At 35.0% G+C, this 23,280-nt stretch overlaps 2 protein-coding genes across 8 annotated transcripts; both read left to right on the top strand.

Moving 5' to 3' along the window:
• Window positions 1-2,856: 2,856 nt before the first annotated feature.
• LOC107815728 (serine/threonine-protein kinase PCRK1) lies at window positions 2,857-8,996 on the top strand. Of its 4 annotated transcripts, none has more exons than XM_016641345.2 (7): window positions 2,886-3,135; window positions 3,227-3,296; window positions 4,599-5,009; window positions 6,364-6,624; window positions 6,800-6,922; window positions 7,038-7,100; window positions 8,085-8,996. In XM_016641345.2, exons 2-7 carry the CDS (start codon window positions 3,294-3,296, stop codon window positions 8,589-8,591), a joined length of 1,368 nt encoding a protein of 455 aa, XP_016496831.2. In that variant the 5' UTR covers window positions 2,886-3,135; window positions 3,227-3,293; the 3' UTR covers window positions 8,592-8,996. The 4 variants fall into 4 exon arrangements, with proteins under 4 accessions (XP_075086571.1, XP_016496831.2, XP_016496832.2 ...); XM_016641346.2 differs by having other exon boundaries at window positions 3,227-3,316; XM_075230470.1 differs by lacking the exon at window positions 7,038-7,100 and having other exon boundaries at window positions 2,857-3,135; window positions 3,227-3,316.
• On the top strand, window positions 8,654-21,309 carry LOC142161677 (serine/threonine-protein kinase PCRK1-like). Of its 4 annotated transcripts, none has more exons than XM_075230471.1 (6): window positions 8,654-8,794; window positions 16,912-17,322; window positions 18,677-18,937; window positions 19,113-19,235; window positions 19,351-19,413; window positions 20,398-21,309. In XM_075230471.1, exons 2-6 carry the CDS (start codon window positions 16,942-16,944, stop codon window positions 20,902-20,904), a joined length of 1,335 nt encoding a protein of 444 aa, XP_075086572.1. In that variant the 5' UTR covers window positions 8,654-8,794; window positions 16,912-16,941; the 3' UTR covers window positions 20,905-21,309. The 4 variants fall into 4 exon arrangements, with proteins under 4 accessions (XP_075086572.1, XP_075086581.1, XP_075086574.1 ...); XM_075230473.1 differs by lacking the exon at window positions 8,654-8,794 and adding an exon at window positions 11,668-11,690; XM_075230479.1 differs by lacking the exon at window positions 8,654-8,794 and adding an exon at window positions 16,384-16,635.
• Window positions 21,310-23,280: the final 1,971 nt, after the last annotated feature.

The raw sequence follows: 23,280 nt of genomic DNA, 5'->3' as shown, positions 1-23,280 counted from the left end.
GAGTAGTTCAAATGCATTCATACAATCTTCATTGAAAAGGAACTTGGCATCTTTCTCCAAGAGTTTGCACAAGGGGTTTACCACTTTAGAAAAGTCCTTGATGAATCGGAGGTAAAACCCTGCATGACCTAGAAAGATTCTCACTCCCTTTATGGAAGTAGGGGGAGGGAGTTTGGATATCACTTCAATTTTTGCATTATCAACCTCAACACCATTCTTGGAAATCATGTGACCGAGGACAATGCCCTCCTTGACCATAAAGTGACACTTCTCCCAATTCAGCACCAAGTTAGTTTCTTCACAATGTGCCAATACCTTATCCAAGTTATCCAAGCACTCTTCAAAATAATCCCCCACGATAGAGAAATCATCCATGAAAACCTCAAGAAAGTCCTCCACCATATCGGTGAAGATGGACATCATACACCGCTGAGAAGTTGTCAGTGCATTGCATAACCCGAATGGCATCCGCGAGAATGTGAAAGTGCCATATGGACAAGTGAATGTGGTCTTCTCTTGGTCTTCGGGTGCCATAAGAATCTGGTTATATCCGAAATATCCATCCAAGAATCAATAATAAGCACGTCCGGCTAACCTATCCAACATTTGATCAAGAAATGGAAGCGGAAAATGGTCTTTCCACGTAACTTTGTTGAGCTTTCTATAATCCATGCACACTCTCCATCCGGTGACAGTTCTTGTGGGGATTAATTCATTTTTATCATTTGTTATCACAACCATGCCCCCTTTCAACTTGAAATAAGCAATAAATACGAAATGAATAATTGAAGAAGTAATAGTCTAACCTAAGCATGGATATCAAAATTAACGGAACAATATAATCCAAAGAAATAATTTCCCCCAGCATGCTTTAAACCAATGAAAACGTATAGGTACTCGTCACTTCACATATATGTTGTCCTCACACATAAAACACATAACAAATAGATCAACAAGTCCTAATCCCTCAAGTCAAGGTTAATCACGATACTTACCTCACTCTGCAACCAAATCAATATCAACCGTGACTTTTCCTCTAGAATAAGTCTCCAAACCAATCGAATCTAACCAAATATAGTTGAAATAACTCAAAATAAGCTTTAGAAACTACCCACAAGTGAAAAAGATTCAATCGTTAATGTTTTTGGAAAAAAATACACAAAAGTCAATCACGGGCCCGCTTGGTCATAACCCGAGATTCAAACTAAAACCCGATTATCCATTCATCCCCGCGCCCGGTTATGTGATTAGTTTCGAAATCCGATCTCAATTTGAGGTCCAAATCTCAATTTCTCAAAATTTCTAATTTCTACCTAAATTCCTAATTTCTACCATTAAAAAAGCATAGATTAAAGGTAAAATCAATGGGTATTATGGAAATGAAAGGAAAAAAGTTAAAATCTACTAACATATGAAGTAAGGATGAAAACCTCTTCAAAATCGCCTCTAGGCCGAGCTCAAACTTGAAAATAGTGAAAAATGGGATGATTCCCGATTTTCCAAGGCTCGCATTCGCAAAGTGTAATCCCTCTGATGCTTCGCGTTCACGAATCACAAAACACCATACATCAACAACAACTGAACCAGCAGATCCTTTACGTCCAAAATTGACTCGTAGCCTATCCGAAACTCACCCGAGCCCCTCGGGCTCCAAACCAAACATGCACGCAAGTATAATAATATCATATGAACTCGCTCGCGCGATCAAAACACTAAAATAATACCTAGAACTACGAATCGAACATCAACATGCATGAAATTTTCGAAGAAACTCAAGAACTTTCAAATTCACAACCGAACATCCGAATCATATCAAATCAACTTCGTTTTGTACCAAAATTTGCAGACAAGTCTTAAATGGTAAAATGAACATATACCAAGTGCCGAAAACGAAATCCAAATCCGGTAACTATAAAGTCAACCTACGGTCAAACTTCAGAATTTCTTAAACCTTCAATTTACTAGTTTTCAACAAATCACGTCAAAACAAGTTAGGGACTTTCGAATTCAATTCCGGGCATACACCCAAGTCCAAAATCACGATACAGACCCACTAGGATCGTCAAAATACCGATCCGGGTCCGTTTACATAAAATTGACCGTAGTCAACTCAAATCATTTTTAAGGCTAAAATTCATATTTCCTTCAGTTTTTCCCATAAGAATTTTTCGAAATAAGATACTGACTGTGCACGCAAATTAAAAAATGCTTAACAGAGCTAATCGAGGTCTCTGAACACGGAAATTAAGGGTAAAACTCAAAATGACCTATCAGGTCATCACACTAGAGCTATGGGATGCATGATTACAAATTATGCTCCCTTAATTACCGATATTAATGCTATAATAAAAGGTAATTAAAAGGTGATAAAGAATGATAAAGGGTAATAAAGGCCGGAGTAATCTTGGAGTTTCTGTAACGTTTCTGTAACGGTCATATCTTGAATTGTCTCTTATCCGACCACCGATTTGTATCTGGTGATCATCTTTGACACGTGTGGTTTCCTTGAGACCGGTTTGTACCGTATATAGTCGTTACATAAAAGGAATTTTTTTATTGTTATATAATAATAAATTTAACAATACGATATAATAAAATTTAAATTAACAATCAAAACAAACATTAATATAATAGTTTTTAAAGTAACAATACCAAATAATATAATATTGTTAATCACACTACATACGGTTTTCAACTTTAAATTTTCCCCAACTATAGTCAAATACCCATTCTTGTGCAAAAGAAAGACATTTTCTCTGCATGTGGGGCTAAAAAAATGTGATACTGTCCCATTCCCACCACTGTGCAAATTCCATCTTATTATTATTATTAGCATACATTTTGATGAGTAAATTTAAACAATTGTGTCAAACTTTTCTTGAAAATACAGTGTGAACATACTGTTTGGAGAAAACTTTCCTTATGTGGGGTACGGTTTTGTTAGTTTGTTTGATCAAATGTTGCCGTGTGAAGACTTTTCAAGTCATTCTAAGTCTTTGCCATCTTTGAACAGAGATTGCCTCTTATTGGAGCTGTGTTTTCCTTATGAAATTTATTGAACTCCAAATAATATTGCCACTTATAAACATATTCAGATAAAATTTATCCTGTTCTTTCAGATTTAGCAGCCTAAAGGTGAGTTTTTTTTTCAAGATTTTGAGTACCATTTTTTTGTGTCTATTGACAGTCAAAGTATAAAGTTGAATATGGGGTTTTTAATTCACAGGAACTGTAATTTTGGGCATTTCGGTATATCCAAGGACTGAAAAAGATTGAATCTTTGTGCCCTGTAGATGGTGGGTTTTCTTCATTTCTGGTAATTTTACCATTTTGGGTTATTTTATTTTGCTTGATTTATGCTTCAGTTTTCTGGTTTAGCTCTATGTATTGATGATTGATGATTAAGCTAGCGTTTGGCCATAAATTCTCAAATTTGTTCCGAAAAATCTGAGCGTTTGGCCATAAATTCCCAAATTTGTTCTGAAAAATCTGATTTGGGTGAAGTTTGGTTTGAAGATGAAAATGTGTTTGGACATCAGTTTTCAAAACATATTTTCCAAATTTATTTTGGAAAAACATAAACATGACGTATGCCCACAAGTTCTAAAAACTATCACAAATACCCAACAGTACCATTATCAATAACATTCATTATATTATCGCAAACCATAGTTCTGAACATAAATAAATTTGATACAAAATTATCATTTTTATAATGAATTACATGATACACCATCAGGTCACCGAGAAGACGAAGCAACATTATTACAAAATAATAAATGGTGGGCTCTTTCATAAAATACAAAAGTTTGGGGTAATTTTTAAAAAATGTAATGGTGATATTTTGGCCCAAAACTAGCTATTGAGCTGGTTTTGGGATTTGGGATTTTGCCAAAATGTTGGCAAAATCTTTGGCCAAACATGTATTTGCCAAATAAAATCCAAATTTATTTTGGCAAAATCTATGGCCATTCGGTCCTTAAAGTATTGTCTGGGGCAGTTGGTTCATTTTTGTGGTCCAAATGCAACATAATGGCTATTGAGATTTCGTATAGGCAAACCAATTAGTTTGGGATTGAGTGGTTGTTTCTGTTTCAAGGGTTTTAGGGCAATTCTTTCTTTATTTGAGAACCATGGAGCATATGTCCGGGAGCGGAGCTAGAAGCCCGAGTACGGGTTTGGCCGAACCCAGTAGCTTTTGCTCAAACAGTGTATTTGTGTTAAAAAATTCATTAAATGTGTGCAAATATTAAATTTAGAACTTAGTACTTGAAGTCGTCGTTGAAATTCTGGCTCCGCTTCTGCATTTGTCATTTGGTTTGGTAGGAGAGAATTGATTTATTACTAATGATTTCTCTTTTTGCATTTCCATGAGTTTGGTTGGTTGGTCAGTCTTCTGCCTATTTATCATATTTTTGTCTATTTCTTTATCATGTCCTTATTTTTACTTTAACAAGGCATGTGACGTTTTCTGTTCCTTAAATTCTTATATGTATTTTGCATATGGTCATGTAATTAGAATTCCTAAATATGATGTACAGAAATACGTGCCATGTGTTACTTGATATTAAGGTTCCATTCTGGATTTGAATCTGCAGGGAGCGTATTTAAGTACTATACTGAAGGACATGAAGTGTTTTCAGTTCTACGTTGGCGACAAGAAGGAAGAACCTAAGACAGTGAATTCAAATTCCGTTTTATCCACCTCTTCTGTTCTATCCGATCGCGAATTTAGGAATTCGCGCCTTGAGTCCTGCTCTCAGAATGCATCAGATACCAGCACAGAGTCCAGAGGAAGGAGCCAATTTCCAAGCCTGTCAGATAGGCCTTCCAATCTCAGGGTATTTACATTCTCAGAATTGAAATCAGCAACGAAGAATTTCAACCGTACTACCAAGATTGGGGAAGGCGGATTTGGATGTGTATATAAGGCCACTGTAAAGAGTGGTGAGGATTCAGTTAGAAAGATTGATGTGGCTGTAAAACAACTTGGTAGGAGAGGATTACAGGTAACTACTTTCTTTTTTTTAAGCTCGAATAATTATGTATTTGAAAAATTAGGATCTTGCATTTTGATATCTCTATTTATTAGATGCTGGTACTTTGCTGTTAGTACTTTGTAGGGTCACACTTCATTCATTTCTCTTACCATTTAAGCCTCGTACGGAGGTGTATTTGAAAACTTAGGATCTTGCACTTTGACATTTATCTATTTATTAGGTGTTGGTATTTTGCTGTTAGTAAAACTACTTTGTAGGATCACACTTCATTCATTTCTCTTGCCATTTAAGCCTGGTACGGAGCTATATTAGAAAACTTTTGCAAAAATTTTTAGGACAGAAAAACTTGAAAGAACAAAGCAAACTACTCTACAGTACGAAGTCGCTAGGGAAATATTTTAACTTTAATGTTAGTACATCTATAGAGCCACAACGACATCTATACATACTAATTGAGTTGGCTTGATGTTATCAAAATGTTTGATCAAACTGTGCACATGAAAGCCCATGGATTTGAGTGATTTTTTTTTTTTTAAACATGTCCTTTCTTATGTACATATCCTCTGTTTTTCTTTTTGAGGTATAGTGATGTACTCGCCCCATCTAAATGGCTAAGAGAATGACCAGAGATGCGAGCTACACATTTGAAAAACTGTAGATGGCTGAGTCCAGTCCTTCGAATTTTGGACAGCAAAGTGCTGAACCTCTATAGTTGGTTAACTAAAACTGTCCAACTACTTCTTCCAACATGTGATAGCTCCAATTAATATGGTTTGGTGACTACCACTGGTTGCTTACATTGCGCTGGTGAGTAAATCTTCTGATGGTTGAGGAATAATTCGAAAGATAGTTGTTTGGTTTGCCCTATTGAATCCTTCTTCTCAGTGTAGATGGGTGATTGGTGATCTGTTGACTGGTATTCTTTTTGGATTGTTTTTTACTGCTTGAATAGAAAATTTGCTGTAAATGGAGGTTTTGTCCAATAATATGACCTTTCACATATACGGATATACCCAAAAATATGAATAGCTAATAGAAAAGGGTTTATTTTTCCCTTTGTTTTAAGATGTCTAATGTCTAGACACATTTTCTTATGCTTGCATTCATCTTATATGTGACTTGAGCAGAGTGATACTGAACTTCTACTCTTCTTACTCCAAGATCAACATCATTGTTTGTCTTCACTGGCGTTTTGTGGAGCTGCTCTATATTTTTGTTATTTACCCTCAAAAAGAGTGGAATACACTACTGGTTTGGGATTGAGCTGTAGTTAGTTGATTGATTGATCCTCTTTTATTCAAAAACTTTTATGGTCTAGTCCCAATTTGTAGAATAATGCACTATTCTTGCTTCTATACAACAGGGCCACAAAGAGTGGGTGACAGAAGTCAATGTTCTTGGGGTGGCTGAACACCAAAACCTCGTCAAATTGGTTGGCTACTGTGCAGAAGATGATGAGAGAGGAATCCAGCGCCTTTTGGTGTATGAATACATGCCTAACAGAAGTGTCGAAAACCATTTGTCAGCTAGGTCAGAAACGCCTCTCTCCTGGGCAATGAGGTTAAAGATAGCCCAAGATGCTGCTCGTGGCTTAACTTACTTACATGAGGAAATGGACGTTCAGGTACTTTTGCCGCTAGCTATTTATACCTATATAAAAGGTGTAAATGTGTAACTAGCAAAAGGCACTTCAGCCCCTTTGTATCTTGTTTTTGTTGGATCAAGTTGTAAATGTTTCGAGTCAGCTATCGTTCTTAAGCCTGCTGTCTCTATTTTTTATTTTTTTTTCCATATTGTAGATCATCTTCAGAGATTTCAAATCTTCAAACATTCTCTTGGACGAGCGATGGAATGCAAAGTTATCAGATTTTGGACTGGCTAGGTTGGGACCTCCTGAGGGTCTAACCCATGTGTCAACTGCGGTATGCTCCCATAACTTCTTGGCATGCATCTCAATACATATTAGCTGACAAGATCTTTTCCTTTGGTCTTTTTCACTTATTCTTGCTTGTTTATTAGTTTTTCTAATTAATGTAGGATACTAGGATATTGACAGACTTTCATATAGACCCAGGGGTGGAGCTAGGAGCCCGAGTACTGGTTTGGCCGAACCCAATAACTTTTTCTCAAACAGTGTATTTGTATTAAAAAATTCAATAAATATGCACAAATATTGAATTTAGAACCCAGTTATCGGTACCTGAAGTCGTCGTTCTAAATCCAGAACCCATAAAGTTAACATCCTAGCTCCGCCTCTGCATAGACCTAACTCGTTTTCTTGAAATGATCAACTCTAATCTACCTAAAGTCTTCACTGGACTTCTTTGCTAAAGATAGTCCTCCGACTAATTTTATTTTTTATTCCTGTTACTTTTTAACAAAAAAAAGGGTCCAGACACATTGACTTTTGCATGACTTCATTTTCGGTCCAGTGTCTATTTAGCAAACTATTGTCCTAATAACATACGCTCCTTTAGTAAAGGATTATGTCAAAATCCAGTAAAACCTCTATATTTCACTTGCACCAGGTACTGTGTCTAAGTAATTGAATCTATTTTTCATCAATTTTGTCATTTGACCAGATGATAAGGTTTGATATATCTAGTTAATTAGTCCTTGAAATAATTCTACACGTGTTCGACCTATATGTTCCGAGGCGGACCTATGTTGTAAAGAGAGGGGTCACCGGTGCCCGGAAAGATCGGTAAAAATTTCATGTATACATGTACATATCTTTAAAAAATAGTAATATATTAGTAGTGATACCCTATATACAAAGTATATTTTGGTTGAGTACAAAAGCTCCCCCACGACCTTCAAATCCTGGGTCCGCCTCCGCTAATATGTTGAATGATAACCGGTAGATTTAGTGGTGAATGTGTATTTTCCTTAACTTTAAACATAAGAAGACTGAGTAGGAGAAGCAAATTCAACACTAGAACCACCCCTTGTCCCTAGCATGCTTTCCAAGCCTCTTCTTCCCCCTTTAGCAACCTAGCTTTTATTTCGTTTGTTATCTTTTATCAATTCTATGTATTATTGGAAACAACGTAAGCATATTATATTATCTATCTATTGTATCAGGTTGTTGGAACCATGGGATATGCAGCTCCCGAATATGTTCAAACTGGCCGTCTCACGTCCAAGAGTGATGTGTGGAGCTATGGGGTCTTTCTATATGAGCTGATTACTGGTCGACGTCCATTAGATCGAAATCGTCCTAGGAGTGAGCAGAAGCTCTTAGAGTGGGTAAAACCATACATATCAGATTCTAAGAAATTTCAGCATATATTAGACCCAAGGCTTGAAGGTAAAATCTCAAGGTCAGCTCAGAAGCTCTCTATTGTCGCCAACCGCTGCTTGGTCAGACATTCAAAGTCACGCCCGAAAATGAGTGAAGTCCTGGAAATGGTGAATAAAGTTATCGAAGCGTCAATAGGAGTAGGAAATCCTGAACCACCTGTGAAAATTGTGGAACCAACTTCACCAGAATCTGAAAGAAAAGGTAAAAGGAGGATAAGTGATACCAAACTTGGAGAAGGTGGCCGATTAGTACGCATGTGGTCAACAAAGCTGATAAACACCTGTTAATATAATAATTCCAGATATGCACAAAAAAAAAATGAGAGAAAGAAAAAGTTAACAAAAACATTATATCCGTGAATTGACAGCATGTGGTGACTTTGGACATTATATGCGACTTGCTGCAGAGTTTTCTGGGGATCGGTAACGATGAATGAAGGGGGTTTGGCATTTGATACAACAGTTCTAAGGAAGAGTCTGAAGCTCTCGTGGTAATACTGATCTTGATATTTTTATTCTTGATTAAATGTGGCTTTTTGCCTCTCTACCTTTACCCGGTAGGGTTAAGCTTTGCATACATACTACCCTCCTTAAACCCCACTCGTAGGATTAAACTGAGTTTTGTTGTTGTTGTTGATTAAATGTGACTTTTATAATTTCCACGATATGCAAGAAAATGACCAAGATGAGAAACTTCGTCTTGTTACACCGTTATACATGAAAATTATCGATACTCCTTGATATAGAGAAATGGAGTATAGTGTTATTGAACTCTTTTCTATTCTGAGTCACGTTTGTTAGGAATGTAATCTGAAACAAACATTCAAGTGAAATATTGGATCTTGTAACTAGATTATTTCAATATCGAAAATGGAAACGAGCTTTTAGTGGTATTAGATGAGCAGTTTTGTGGAAGGCCATCTTTTAACTTGACTATTCTTGAAATATAAGAGATGCCTTGTATTGACAATTCTGCTAGCTATAATGAAAGAGAAAGGTGCAGAACAATATATTAGTTTGAAAAGGAATTAAACTTGATTCTGTTATAAAATATAACTCAAAGTAACAATATGGAATAAGGAAAACTAAGTTAAGAGATATATGGAGAAAGGGAGAAAAAATTCTTATTTATTCTTCAATTGTGTATATTTTCATATCTATTATAAGGCCTTTATATAGACATGAAAAATAAAAAAAATATGTCATTGAATATGTCATTAGGCATTTGAGATGAAGATCATGGAGTGGACATCCACCATAATTTGATATTTCATTCAAAAATTTCAAACCTCAGCTTAATTTATTGTGAACTTGTTTGTTTAATGTTCTTGTGAACTCTTACACAATTAATGTTGCTTTCCTTGAGTGGAATCTGGTGATTTACCTCGTGTTTTGGTATGTCAACCAAAGGAAGAAAGAATACTCAGTACTATATTACTCGGGATGAAAAAGTTAACAAGTACCCCTGTATTCAAGGGGCGTAGGTGGACGGAAGGGAGTTTAGCCGAAAATTATACTGTATATAAAAGGCAGTCCGGTTCACTAAGCTCCTGCTATGTGCGGGTTCGGGAAGGGTCAAACCACAAGGATCTATTGTACGCGATCTTATCTTGTATTTTTGTAAGAGGCTGTTTCCACGGTTCGAACTCATGACCTTATGGTCACATGGCAACAACTTTATCAATTACGCCAAGGCTCCCCTTCAAAGTACACTATATATATATATATATATATATATATATATATATATATAAAAGGTTAATTTTTTTTAATGTATATATATTAGATGTTAAATTCTTTTAGTTTCTTTGTGTATTTACTTATTTTGTTTTTTAAATCTCGTCGGTGAAAATACTGCCGATTTCCAGAACTTTAACTCAGCCCCATAGAAACAAAGTAGTAGTATCACTATTTTGCTTTCATTGGCTGCTCTTTCATGCAAATCTTTTCTTGGTAGTTGTCATCATTCAAATATCAGATGACTAGGTGCAAAAATGTATTTATTCATGGTTTTAATACCCCAGTCATATCAGTACCTCAGCATAATTGCTGACCTTTTGACTAGACCATTCGTGTCAAGAAGCCATTTACATAGTTTTTCAATCAAAAAGTTTGATTAACCTTTTTAAAAGTATTGTTCCTTATTGAAATGATTTCATGGTCATCTTTCCACCTAGGATGGTTGTCAATGCTGCCAAAAACTAGGCAATTGGCTAGTAGTTTAGAATTCTAGATCAGACTCTCGCATTGGTTAGTGGCGGTGTAAGCAGTTAAATTTTATCGAATTTAATTCGATAAAATAGGTGGATTTGCGGTCGTTCCCTATATTTGTGTCACCTTTTAACATGTACCCTATTTTTTAAAGTTATTGATTTGGTAGCCATCTCACAAAAAATCCGTAATAATATGACAATTACACCTCTAACAAAAGATATAAAACGATCTTCTTCTCTCCTCTCAGCAACTTTATAAAACAACAAAAACTTGTCCAGATTCATCTTTAGAATCACATTTGCATGAAGTTGTTTCACCTTGAAGCTAATGTAGCATGAAGTTGTTCCATGTTAATGTATTATCTTTGATTTTAATTTTTTCATGATTATGGTTTTAGATGTTTGAGTGGACACATGAATGTACAGTACGTACAGTGTTAATTTTTTGGTCTGAAAATGACAGAAAATTCAACAATTATACCAAAGTCGGTTGAGGATTATCGTATGTATTCAATTCCTTTGCAATATATATGTGATTTATGTTGCACATTCCGTTACTTGTATTCTTCGGTAATTTTTATCGTTCTCTTTTTTCAGGCGTTGGGAAAATTGTTTTAGTATTTTTGTTAATAGAGTTAATTTTGTGTCGGGTCATTAAACTTTATTCAGTACAACAGTAAGGTTATAAACTTATATTTGTAATCATATTAAAGTAAGTGAATTTTACCTAATATATCAGTGGAATTGCAACACCACGTCCTGAAGTTTTAGCTAATGCATGCTGAAGTTATTTATCCTGCAGTCCACAGTTTTGTCATGAATTTTATTTGAAATTTCAGTCTAAACATGCTGAAGTTATTTAGTTCATTTGCTAAAACTTCAGACTAAACATGCTGAAGTTATTTAGTTCATTTGCTAAAATTTTAGACTAAACATGCTTAAGTTATTTAGTTCATTTGCTAAGAGTTCAGACTAAACATGCTTAAGTTTTTTAGTTCATTTGCTAAAACTTCAAAAGTAAATAAATCGAAGACAAGTATAGAGGGAGATTGAAATTTTTATTCAACTTCAAACTTCTGTAGATAATGAACTGAAAACTCCTCTATTTATAGAAGAAAGGAAGCAGCTGCGAGGCTTTTCAGGAAGCAGCTGCAAGGCGTTTCTTTAGCTGCTTGTAAGTTGTCTGCATGAGCTGCTTGTAACCTACCTGTTTAATAAAAAGCTGCTGCAAATCATTTCATTGAGCTGCTTGCAACCTGCCTGCATCAGCTGTTTGTAGATAAACTTCAACAGAGTACTAAATGGATAATCTTCTTCAGGAAGATTATCTATAGTGGAGTAATGAATGGACATCCACAATATAATATTTTCATAACACTCCCCCTTGGATGTTCATTAAAAGATAATGTGCCTCGTTAAAACCTTACTAGGAAAAACCTAGTGGAAAAAATCCTAGTGAAGGAAAAAGAGTACATATATTTAGTAATACGCATTTTTAGATGCCTCATTAAAAACCTTACAAGAAAAACCCTATGGGAAAAAGCTTAGTAAGGAAAAAAGAGTACATTGCATATTTCACTCCCCCTGATGAAAACCTTGTTTCAAATATTTGAGTCTCTGCATTCCAATCTTGTGTACCATCTTCTCAAAAGTTGAAGTTGGCAAATATTTAGTGAACAAATCTGCTGGATTGGCACTTGAACGGATTTGTTACACATCAATGTCACCATTTTTCTGAAGATCAAGTGTGTAGAATAATTTTGGTGAAATGTGCTTCGTTCTATCTCTTTTATAAATCCTCCCTTTCATTGGGCTATGCATGCAGCATTGTCTTCGTATAAAATTGTGGATCTTTTATCACATTCCAAATCACATTTTTCTCGAATGAAATGAATCACTGATCTCAACCATACGCATTCCCTACTTGCTTCATGAATAGCTATTATCTCAGCATGATTTGAAGAAGTAGCAATAATAGATTGCTTTGTGGAGCGCCATGATATGATAGTACCTCCACATGTAAATACGTACCCGATTTGAGATCGAGCTTTATGAGGATCAGATAAATAACCTGCATCTGCATAACCAACAAGATCTACACTACCTTTGTTAGCATAAAATAAACCCATATCAAGAGTTCCCTTTAAATATCATAATATATGCTTAATCCCATTCCAATATTTTCGTGTAGGAGAAAAGCTATATCTTGATAGTAAATTAACAGAAAATATTATGTTGGGACTTGTAGAATTAGCAAGATACATAAGTGCACCCATTGCACTGAGATATGGTATTTCAGGACCAAGGAGTTCCTCATCCTCTTCTGGAGGTCGGAACGGGTCCTTATTCACTTCAAGTGATCAAACAATCACTGATGTACTCAATGGATGCGCTTTGTCCATGTAAAAGCATTTTAAGACCCTTTATGTATAAGCAGATTGATGGATAAAGATCCCGTCTGCTAAAGGTTGAATTGGCAGACCAAGACAAAGTTTTGTCTTTCCAAGATCTTTCATCTAAAATTCTTTCTTAAGATATTCAATTGCCTTTTGGAGCTCTTCTGGAGTTCCAACAAGATTTATGTCATCAACATAAACAGCAAGTATAACAAATTATGATGTCATTTTCTTTATAAAAATACATGAACAAATAACATCATTTATATAACCTTCTTTCAACAAATATTCACTAAGGCGATTATACCAAATGCGCCCAGATTGCTTTTAACCGTACAAAGATATTTGTAATATGATTGAATACATTTTCCGAGATTTTAAATTTGCTTCAGGCATTTTAAATCCTTCAGGGATCTTCATATAGAATTAATCAAATGAGTCATATAAGTCATGAATTATATTTAAATGCCATGACATCTTCAGGTGTCTGGACTACATGTCTAATCCTCACAATCTTTTACAATATTGTGCACTATATTGTATCAAATATATCGTCGACGATCATTTCGTATCAGTTCGCAAGCGACATAACTTGTTGAGATCTCATCACTTTCTTTATTTTCAGGTACTTGAACTTCTTCTGAAGTTTCATGAAATGTTATGTCGTGGGCTCTTCCAGAGCTTATTTCCTCCTTATTATGATCATTTGCTCCTATTATTTTTCAAGGATTGTTAATTTTGGAACCGATCGGTTTACTACGCTTAATGCGTGCAGTAAACTTTATCCTTCAGGGACTTTAATTTTAATAGGAGCATTTGCAGCTAAAATATGATATTTAATTTTGGATCAGCAAATGCTTCTGGCATTTGACTTGAATTATCTTCTAAGTGAGGATCATATTAATGATAATTCGATTCATATAGCATATTTTGGAGCTGTTTATTCCACCCCCCAAATGTTAGAAAAACTAACCCATATCCTCAATCTTCTTTGAGAAACATATCTTTGTGCATTGTGGTAGAGAAATTAATCATATACCACATATCAAAAGTTATTAGATAGTAAAAAAAATTGGTTTCTAATCCTAAACTAATTGTGAGGGGAGGACTTATCATATTTTGTTGGTCTGATGCATACAAATGTTGTTGTATACAATTTAGAAAATCTTAGACCAACACATGAGACTTTGTTCTCATAAGCAATAGTTTAGCCATTAATAGAAGGTATTCAATGCTAAACTAGCTTGGATATAAACCAGCATCATCAAGATGAACTATCTTGATTTCATAATCTGAAAATTATGCTCTTAATTGAGAAAGACAATTTCAAATGCCAAACTGCAGGTTGACAATAAACATATATGTAACCATCTTATATATGCATCTATAAGTGGTTCATATGATGGGTGAATGGCCCCATATTCACCTTTTATATATTTCAGAATTCGGAGATTTTAGTCCCAACTTTAGGTGGTATAATCAAGTTATTATGAGAACAAGTAACACAAGAGCATTCTTAAAGAATCTTCTAGTTCTTCAGTATATGCTTGTCTGAATTCTCAAATAGCTCATTTAAAAATGGCAAATGAAAACTTCAAGTTTATCATGTCATGTGCTATCTCTAAGTAAACTTCTGGTTTACTATGGCATAAACTTTTGTATCAGTAAACTTCTGATTTACTGTGGCTACTTTTGTATCGGTAAATTTTTGATTTACTGTGACTGCTTTTGCATTAGTAAACTTCTGGTATATTGTGATACATGATGTAATACAAATTTGAAGAATAAGGCAGGTATCTTCTCACATACATATTTACCCCTTATGATTGTGGAAACATGAAGATTTTCAATCTTTCAATTATTTGTAGTCTCAGTATGATAGTCATATGTATTAGTAAACTTCGGTTTATCATAACGTATGTTTTGACCACAATAATGACAAATAAGCTCTTCGGGAGCCTTCCATTTATTGTCCACAATCAAATATTATTCAGACACTACTTGTGTCATGTGTCTTCTAGACAAACAGTTAGCTCTTTAGGAGCTTTTGTTGTACTACCAAATATTGCTGAGACACTTCTGGTGTCATGAGAGAAAATCATAATCAAATGAACAATATAAAGCTAATTCTAAAATTATAAATGACGAAAATTAAAAATTTTAATATTTTTACTACTAACTTTGTGACAAATATCTCCTTCAAGGAGAAATATCATTAACATCTGAATATTTTGTATCAATACGGCAATCACTATACATAGTCATTTTGTATCAAGAATGTTTTTGCCTTAGAATGATACTTAATAAAATTATCCAAGATATTTTACGTACAACAAGTACGTGTGGCAATGATCTTTATGCTACAAAAATAATATTTATATCCTCCATTATTCTACCTCTTCAGGAGGTGAGTTGTGGTATTTTTTCATTCGCTCCAGGGAATGAAAATGTGCTTCAAAAATAACTTTGAATAGCTCATTATTTTGTTTAAGCACATAAAGATACTGCTTCAAAATATTTTCCTACTTCAGGAGGAAATTTCAATTGTGTTACTTCTTCAGGAGCAAATTTAAAATACGAAATATTGAGTATATAATCCACATTATTTTATCGTAAAAATTGCATGGGGCGCCCTATTTGGCCGCCCCTTTTTAACTTATACCCGTTTTATTTTTTCGTTTGCATCCGTACCCATTTTTTTTGTTAAAAGCATTTTGAAAAGACGATTTTGCCCTTCTTTAATAAAAGATTATTGACAAACTGCAGGACAAAAATTTAAGCATGTTTAGGCTGAAATTTTAGCAAATAAACTAAAAACCTTCAGCTTGTTTAGACTGAAGTTTCGGATAAAACTCACGATAAAACTGTAGACTTTGTTACAAAACATCAGCATGTTTTGGTATGAAATTTTAGCAAATGAACTAAATAACTTCAGCATGCATTAGCAAAAACTCTTTAGAAAATTACATACTGCAAGATAAAAACTTAAGCATGGTTAGTCTGAAGTTTTAGCAAATGAGCTAAAAAATTTCAGCGTTATCAATAACATTCATTATATTATCGCAAACCATAGTTCTGAACATAAATAAATTTGATACAAAATTATCATTTTTATAATGAATTACATGATACACCATCAGGTCACCGAGAAGACGAAGCAACATTATTACAAAATAATAAATGGTGGGCTCTTTCATAAAATACAAAAGTTTGGGGTAATTTTTAAAAAATGTAATGGTGATATTTTGGCCCAAAACTAGCTATTGAGCTGGTTTTGGGATTTGGGATTTTGCCAAAATGTTGGCAAAATCTTTGGCCAAACATGTATTTGCCAAATAAAATCCAAATTTATTTTGGCAAAATCTATGGCCATTCGGTCCTTAAAGTATTGTCTGGGGCAGTTGGTTCATTTTTGTGGTCCAAATGCAACATAATGGCTATTGAGATTTCGTATAGGCAAACCAATTAGTTTGGGATTGAGTGGTTGTTTCTGTTTCAAGGGTTTTAGGGCAATTCTTTCTTTATTTGAGAACCATGGAGCATATGTCCGGGAGCGGAGCTAGAAGCCCGAGTACGGGTTTGGCCGAACCCAGTAGCTTTTGCTCAAACAGTGTATTTGTGTTAAAAAATTCATTAAATGTGTGCAAATATTAAATTTAGAACTTAGTACTTGAAGTCGTCGTTGAAATTCTGGCTCCGCTTCTGCATTTGTCATTTGGTTTGGTAGGAGAGAATTGATTTATTACTAATGATTTCTCTTTTTGCATTTCCATGAGTTTGGTTGGTTGGTCAGTCTTCTGCCTATTTATCATATTTTTGTCTATTTCTTTATCATGTCCTTATTTTTACTTTAACAAGGCATGTGACGTTTTCTGTTCCTTAAATTCTTATATGTATTTTGCATATGGTCATGTAATTAGAATTCCTAAATATGATGTACAGAAATACGTGCCATGTGTTACTTGATATTAAGGTTCCATTCTGGATTTGAATCTGCAGGGAGCGTATTTAAGTACTATACTGAAGGACATGAAGTGTTTTCAGTTCTACGTTGGCGACAAGAAGGAAGAACCTAAGACAGTGAATTCAAATTCCGTTTTATCCACCTCTTCTGTTCTATCCGATCGCGAATTTAGGAATTCGCGCCTTGAGTCCTGCTCTCAGAATGCATCAGATACCAGCACAGAGTCCAGAGGAAGGAGCCAATTTCCAAGCCTGTCAGATAGGCCTTCCAATCTCAGGGTATTTACATTCTCAGAATTGAAATCAGCAACGAAGAATTTCAACCGTACTACCAAGATTGGGGAAGGCGGATTTGGATGTGTATATAAGGCCACTGTAAAGAGTGGTGAGGATTCAGTTAGAAAGATTGATGTGGCTGTAAAACAACTTGGTAGGAGAGGATTACAGGTAACTACTTTCTTTTTTTTAAGCTCGAATAATTATGTATTTGAAAAATTAGGATCTTGCATTTTGATATCTCTATTTATTAGATGCTGGTACTTTGCTGTTAGTACTTTGTAGGGTCACACTTCATTCATTTCTCTTACCATTTAAGCCTCGTACGGAGGTGTATTTGAAAACTTAGGATCTTGCACTTTGACATTTATCTATTTATTAGGTGTTGGTATTTTGCTGTTAGTAAAACTACTTTGTAGGATCACACTTCATTCATTTCTCTTGCCATTTAAGCCTGGTACGGAGCTATATTAGAAAACTTTTGCAAAAATTTTTAGGACAGAAAAACTTGAAAGAACAAAGCAAACTACTCTACAGTACGAAGTCGCTAGGGAAATATTTTAACTTTAATGTTAGTACATCTATAGAGCCACAACGACATCTATACATACTAATTGAGTTGGCTTGATGTTATCAAAATGTTTGATCAAACTGTGCACATGAAAGCCCATGGATTTGAGTGATTTTTTTTTTTTTAAACATGTCCTTTCTTATGTACATATCCTCTGTTTTTCTTTTTGAGGTATAGTGATGTACTCGCCCCATCTAAATGGCTAAGAGAATGACCAGAGATGCGAGCTACACATTTGAAAAACTGTAGATGGCTGAGTCCAGTCCTTCGAATTTTGGACAGCAAAGTGCTGAACCTCTATAGTTGGTTAACTAAAACTGTCCAACTACTTCTTCCAACATGTGATAGCTCCAATTAATATGGTTTGGTGACTACCACTGGTTGCTTACATTGCGCTGGTGAGTAAATCTTCTGATGGTTGAGGAATAATTCGAAAGATAGTTGTTTGGTTTGCCCTATTGAATCCTTCTTCTCAGTGTAGATGGGTGATTGGTGATCTGTTGACTGGTATTCTTTTTGGATTGTTTTTTACTGCTTGAATAGAAAATTTGCTGTAAATGGAGGTTTTGTCCAATAATATGACCTTTCACATATACGGATATACCCAAAAATATGAATAGCTAATAGAAAAGGGTTTATTTTTCCCTTTGTTTTAAGATGTCTAATGTCTAGACACATTTTCTTATGCTTGCATTCATCTTATATGTGACTTGAGCAGAGTGATACTGAACTTCTACTCTTCTTACTCCAAGATCAACATCATTGTTTGTCTTCACTGGCGTTTTGTGGAGCTGCTCTATATTTTTGTTATTTACCCTCAAAAAGAGTGGAATACACTACTGGTTTGGGATTGAGCTGTAGTTAGTTGATTGATTGATCCTCTTTTATTCAAAAACTTTTATGGTCTAGTCCCAATTTGTAGAATAATGCACTATTCTTGCTTCTATACAACAGGGCCACAAAGAGTGGGTGACAGAAGTCAATGTTCTTGGGGTGGCTGAACACCAAAACCTCGTCAAATTGGTTGGCTACTGTGCAGAAGATGATGAGAGAGGAATCCAGCGCCTTTTGGTGTATGAATACATGCCTAACAGAAGTGTCGAAAACCATTTGTCAGCTAGGTCAGAAACGCCTCTCTCCTGGGCAATGAGGTTAAAGATAGCCCAAGATGCTGCTCGTGGCTTAACTTACTTACATGAGGAAATGGACGTTCAGGTACTTTTGCCGCTAGCTATTTATACCTATATAAAAGGTGTAAATGTGTAACTAGCAAAAGGCACTTCAGCCCCTTTGTATCTTGTTTTTGTTGGATCAAGTTGTAAATGTTTCGAGTCAGCTATCGTTCTTAAGCCTGCTGTCTCTATTTTTTATTTTTTTTTCCATATTGTAGATCATCTTCAGAGATTTCAAATCTTCAAACATTCTCTTGGACGAGCGATGGAATGCAAAGTTATCAGATTTTGGACTGGCTAGGTTGGGACCTCCTGAGGGTCTAACCCATGTGTCAACTGCGGTATGCTCCCATAACTTCTTGGCATGCATCTCAATACATATTAGCTGACAAGATCTTTTCCTTTGGTCTTTTTCACTTATTCTTGCTTGTTTATTAGTTTTTCTAATTAATGTAGGATACTAGGATATTGACAGACTTTCATATAGACCCAGGGGTGGAGCTAGGAGCCCGAGTACTGGTTTGGCCGAACCCAATAACTTTTTCTCAAACAGTGTATTTGTATTAAAAAATTCAATAAATATGCACAAATATTGAATTTAGAACCCAGTTATCGGTACCTGAAGTCGTCGTTCTAAATCCAGAACCCATAAAGTTAACATCCTAGCTCCGCCTCTGCATAGACCTAACTCGTTTTCTTGAAATGATCAACTCTAATCTACCTAAAGTCTTCACTGGACTTCTTTGCTAAAGATAGTCCTCCGACTAATTTTATTTTTTATTCCTGTTACTTTTTAACAAAAAAAAGGGTCCAGACACATTGACTTTTGCATGACTTCATTTTCGGTCCAGTGTCTATTTAGCAAACTATTGTCCTAATAACATACGCTCCTTTAGTAAAGGATTATGTCAAAATCCAGTAAAACCTCTATATTTCACTTGCACCAGGTACTGTGTCTAAGTAATTGAATCTATTTTTCATCAATTTTGTCATTTGACCAGATGATAAGGTTTGATATATCTAGTTAATTAGTCCTTGAAATAATTCTACACGTGTTCGACCTATATGTTCCGAGGCGGACCTATGTTGTAAAGAGAGGGGTCACCGGTGCCCGGAAAGATCGGTAAAAATTTCATGTATACATGTACATATCTTTAAAAAATAGTAATATATTAGTAGTGATACCCTATATACAAAGTATATTTTGGTTGAGTACAAAAGCTCCCCCACGACCTTCAAATCCTGGGTCCGCCTCCGCTAATATGTTGAATGATAACCGGTAGATTTAGTGGTGAATGTGTATTTTCCTTAACTTTAAACATAAGAAGACTGAGTAGGAGAAGCAAATTCAACACTAGAACCACCCCTTGTCCCTAGCATGCTTTCCAAGCCTCTTCTTCCCCCTTTAGCAACCTAGCTTTTATTTCGTTTGTTATCTTTTATCAATTCTATGTATTATTGGAAACAACGTAAGCATATTATATTATCTATCTATTGTATCAGGTTGTTGGAACCATGGGATATGCAGCTCCCGAATATGTTCAAACTGGCCGTCTCACGTCCAAGAGTGATGTGTGGAGCTATGGGGTCTTTCTATATGAGCTGATTACTGGTCGACGTCCATTAGATCGAAATCGTCCTAGGAGTGAGCAGAAGCTCTTAGAGTGGGTAAAACCATACATATCAGATTCTAAGAAATTTCAGCATATATTAGACCCAAGGCTTGAAGGTAAAATCTCAAGGTCAGCTCAGAAGCTCTCTATTGTCGCCAACCGCTGCTTGGTCAGACATTCAAAGTCACGCCCGAAAATGAGTGAAGTCCTGGAAATGGTGAATAAAGTTATCGAAGCGTCAATAGGAGTAGGAAATCCTGAACCACCTGTGAAAATTGTGGAACCAACTTCACCAGAATCTGAAAGAAAAGGTAAAAGGAGGATAAGTGATACCAAACTTGGAGAAGGTGGCCGATTAGTACGCATGTGGTCAACAAAGCTGATAAACACCTGTTAATATAATAATTCCAGATATGCACAAAAAAAAAATGAGAGAAAGAAAAAGTTAACAAAAACATTATATCCGTGAATTGACAGCATGTGGTGACTTTGGACATTATATGCGACTTGCTGCAGAGTTTTCTGGGGATCGGTAACGATGAATGAAGGGGGTTTGGCATTTGATACAACAGTTCTAAGGAAGAGTCTGAAGCTCTCGTGGTAATACTGATCTTGATATTTTTATTCTTGATTAAATGTGGCTTTTTGCCTCTCTACCTTTACCCGGTAGGGTTAAGCTTTGCATACATACTACCCTCCTTAAACCCCACTCGTAGGATTAAACTGAGTTTTGTTGTTGTTGTTGATTAAATGTGACTTTTATAATTTCCACGATATGCAAGAAAATGACCAAGATGAGAAACTTCGTCTTGTTACACCGTTATACATGAAAATTATCGATACTCCTTGATATAGAGAAATGGAGTATAGTGTTATTGAACTCTTTTCTATTCTGAGTCACGTTTGTTAGGAATGTAATCTGAAACAAACATTCAAGTGAAATATTGGATCTTGTAACTAGATTATTTCAATATCGAAAATGGAAACGAGCTTTTAGTGGTATTAGATGAGCAGTTTTGTGGAAGGCCATCTTTTAACTTGACTATTCTTGAAATATAAGAGATGCCTTGTATTGACAATTCTGCTAGCTATAATGAAAGAGAAAGGTGCAGAACAATATATTAGTTTGAAAAGGAATTAAACTTGATTCTGTTATAAAATATAACTCAAAGTAACAATATGGAATAAGGAAAACTAAGTTAAGAGATATATGGAGAAAGGGAGAAAAAATTCTTATTTATTCTTCAATTGTGTATATTTTCATATCTATTATAAGGCCTTTATATAGACATGAAAAATAAAAAAAATATGTCATTGAATATGTCATTAGGCATTTGAGATGAAGATCATGGAGTGGACATCCACCATAATTTGATATTTCATTCAAAAATTTCAAACCTCAGCTTAATTTATTGTGAACTTGTTTGTTTAATGTTCTTGTGAACTCTTACACAATTAATGTTGCTTTCCTTGAGTGGAATCTGGTGATTTACCTCGTGTTTTGGTATGTCAACCAAAGGAAGAAAGAATACTCAGTACTATATTACTCGGGATGAAAAAGTTAACAAGTACCCCTGTATTCAAGGGGCGTAGGTGGACGGAAGGGAGTTTAGCCGAAAATTATACTGTATATAAAAGGCAGTCCGGTTCACTAAGCTCCTGCTATGTGCGGGTTCGGGAAGGGTCAAACCACAAGGATCTATTGTACGCGATCTTATCTTGTATTTTTGTAAGAGGCTGTTTCCACGGTTCGAACTCATGACCTTATGGTCACATGGCAACAACTTTATCAATTATGCCAAGGCTCCCCTTCAAAGTACACTATATATATATATATATATATATATATATATATATAAAAGGTTAATTTTTTTTAATGTATATATATTAGATGTTAAATTCTTTTAGTTTCTTTGTGTATTTACTTATTTTGTTTTTTAAATCTCGTCGGTGAAAATACTGCCGATTTCCAGAACTTTAACTCAGCCCCATAGAAACAAAGTAGTAGTATCACTATTTTGCTTTCATTGGCTGCTCTTTCATGCAAATCTTTTCTTGGTAGTTGTCATCATTCAAATATCAGATGACTAGGTGCAAAAATGTATTTATTCATGGTTTTAATACCCCAGTCATATCAGTACCTCAGCATAATTGCTGACCTTTTGACTAGACCATTCGTGTCAAGAAGCCATTTACATAGTTTTTCAATCAAAAAGTTTGATTAACCTTTTTAAAAGTATTGTTCCTTATTGAAATGATTTCATGGTCATCTTTCCACCTAGGATGGTTGTCAATGCTGCCAAAAACTAGGCAATTGGCTAGTAGTTTAGAATTCTAGATCAGACTCTCGCATTGGTTAGTGGCGGTGTAAGCAGTTAAATTTTATCGAATTTAATTCGATAAAATAGGTGGATTTGCGGTCGTTCCCTATATTTGTGTCACCTTTTAACATGTACCCTATTTTTTAAAGTTATTGATTTGGTAGCCATCTCACAAAAAATCCGTAATAATATGACAATTACACCTCTAACAAAAGATATAAAACGATCTTCTTCTCTCCTCTCAGCAACTTTATAAAACAACAAAAACTTGTCCAGATTCATCTTTAGAATCACATTTGCATGAAGTTGTTTCACCTTGAAGCTAATGTAGCATGAAGTTGTTCCATGTTAATGTATTATCTTTGATTTTAATTTTTTCATGATTATGGTTTTAGATGTTTGAGTGGACACATGAATGTACAGTACGTACAGTGTTAATTTTTTGGTCTGAA

This window comes from Nicotiana tabacum, chromosome 2, assembly GCF_000715075.1.
Source record: "Nicotiana tabacum cultivar K326 chromosome 2, ASM71507v2, whole genome shotgun sequence".
In the NCBI taxonomy this organism is placed as follows: domain Eukaryota; kingdom Viridiplantae; phylum Streptophyta; class Magnoliopsida; order Solanales; family Solanaceae; genus Nicotiana; species Nicotiana tabacum.
Note: the sequence above shows the minus strand (reverse complement) of the source record. Positions and strands in the feature narration are given on the sequence as shown.

Bases quoted from the DNA above. Each gene is read 5' to 3' on its own strand.
- LOC107815728 (XM_016641345.2), top strand. The intron at 6,625-6,799 runs GTACTTTTGCCG...TCCATATTGTAG, and splicing joins ATGAGGAAATGGACGTTCAG to ATCATCTTCAGAGATTTCAA. The intron at 7,101-8,084 runs GTTTGGCCGAAC...CTATTGTATCAG, and splicing joins AGCTAGGAGCCCGAGTACTG to GTTGTTGGAACCATGGGATA.
- LOC142161677 (XM_075230471.1), top strand. From the start codon at position 16,942: ATGAAGTGTTTTCAGTTCTACGTTGGCGACAAGAAGGAAGAACCTAAG. The intron at 18,938-19,112 runs GTACTTTTGCCG...TCCATATTGTAG, and splicing joins ATGAGGAAATGGACGTTCAG to ATCATCTTCAGAGATTTCAA. The intron at 19,236-19,350 runs GTATGCTCCCAT...TAATTAATGTAG, and splicing joins TAACCCATGTGTCAACTGCG to GATACTAGGATATTGACAGA.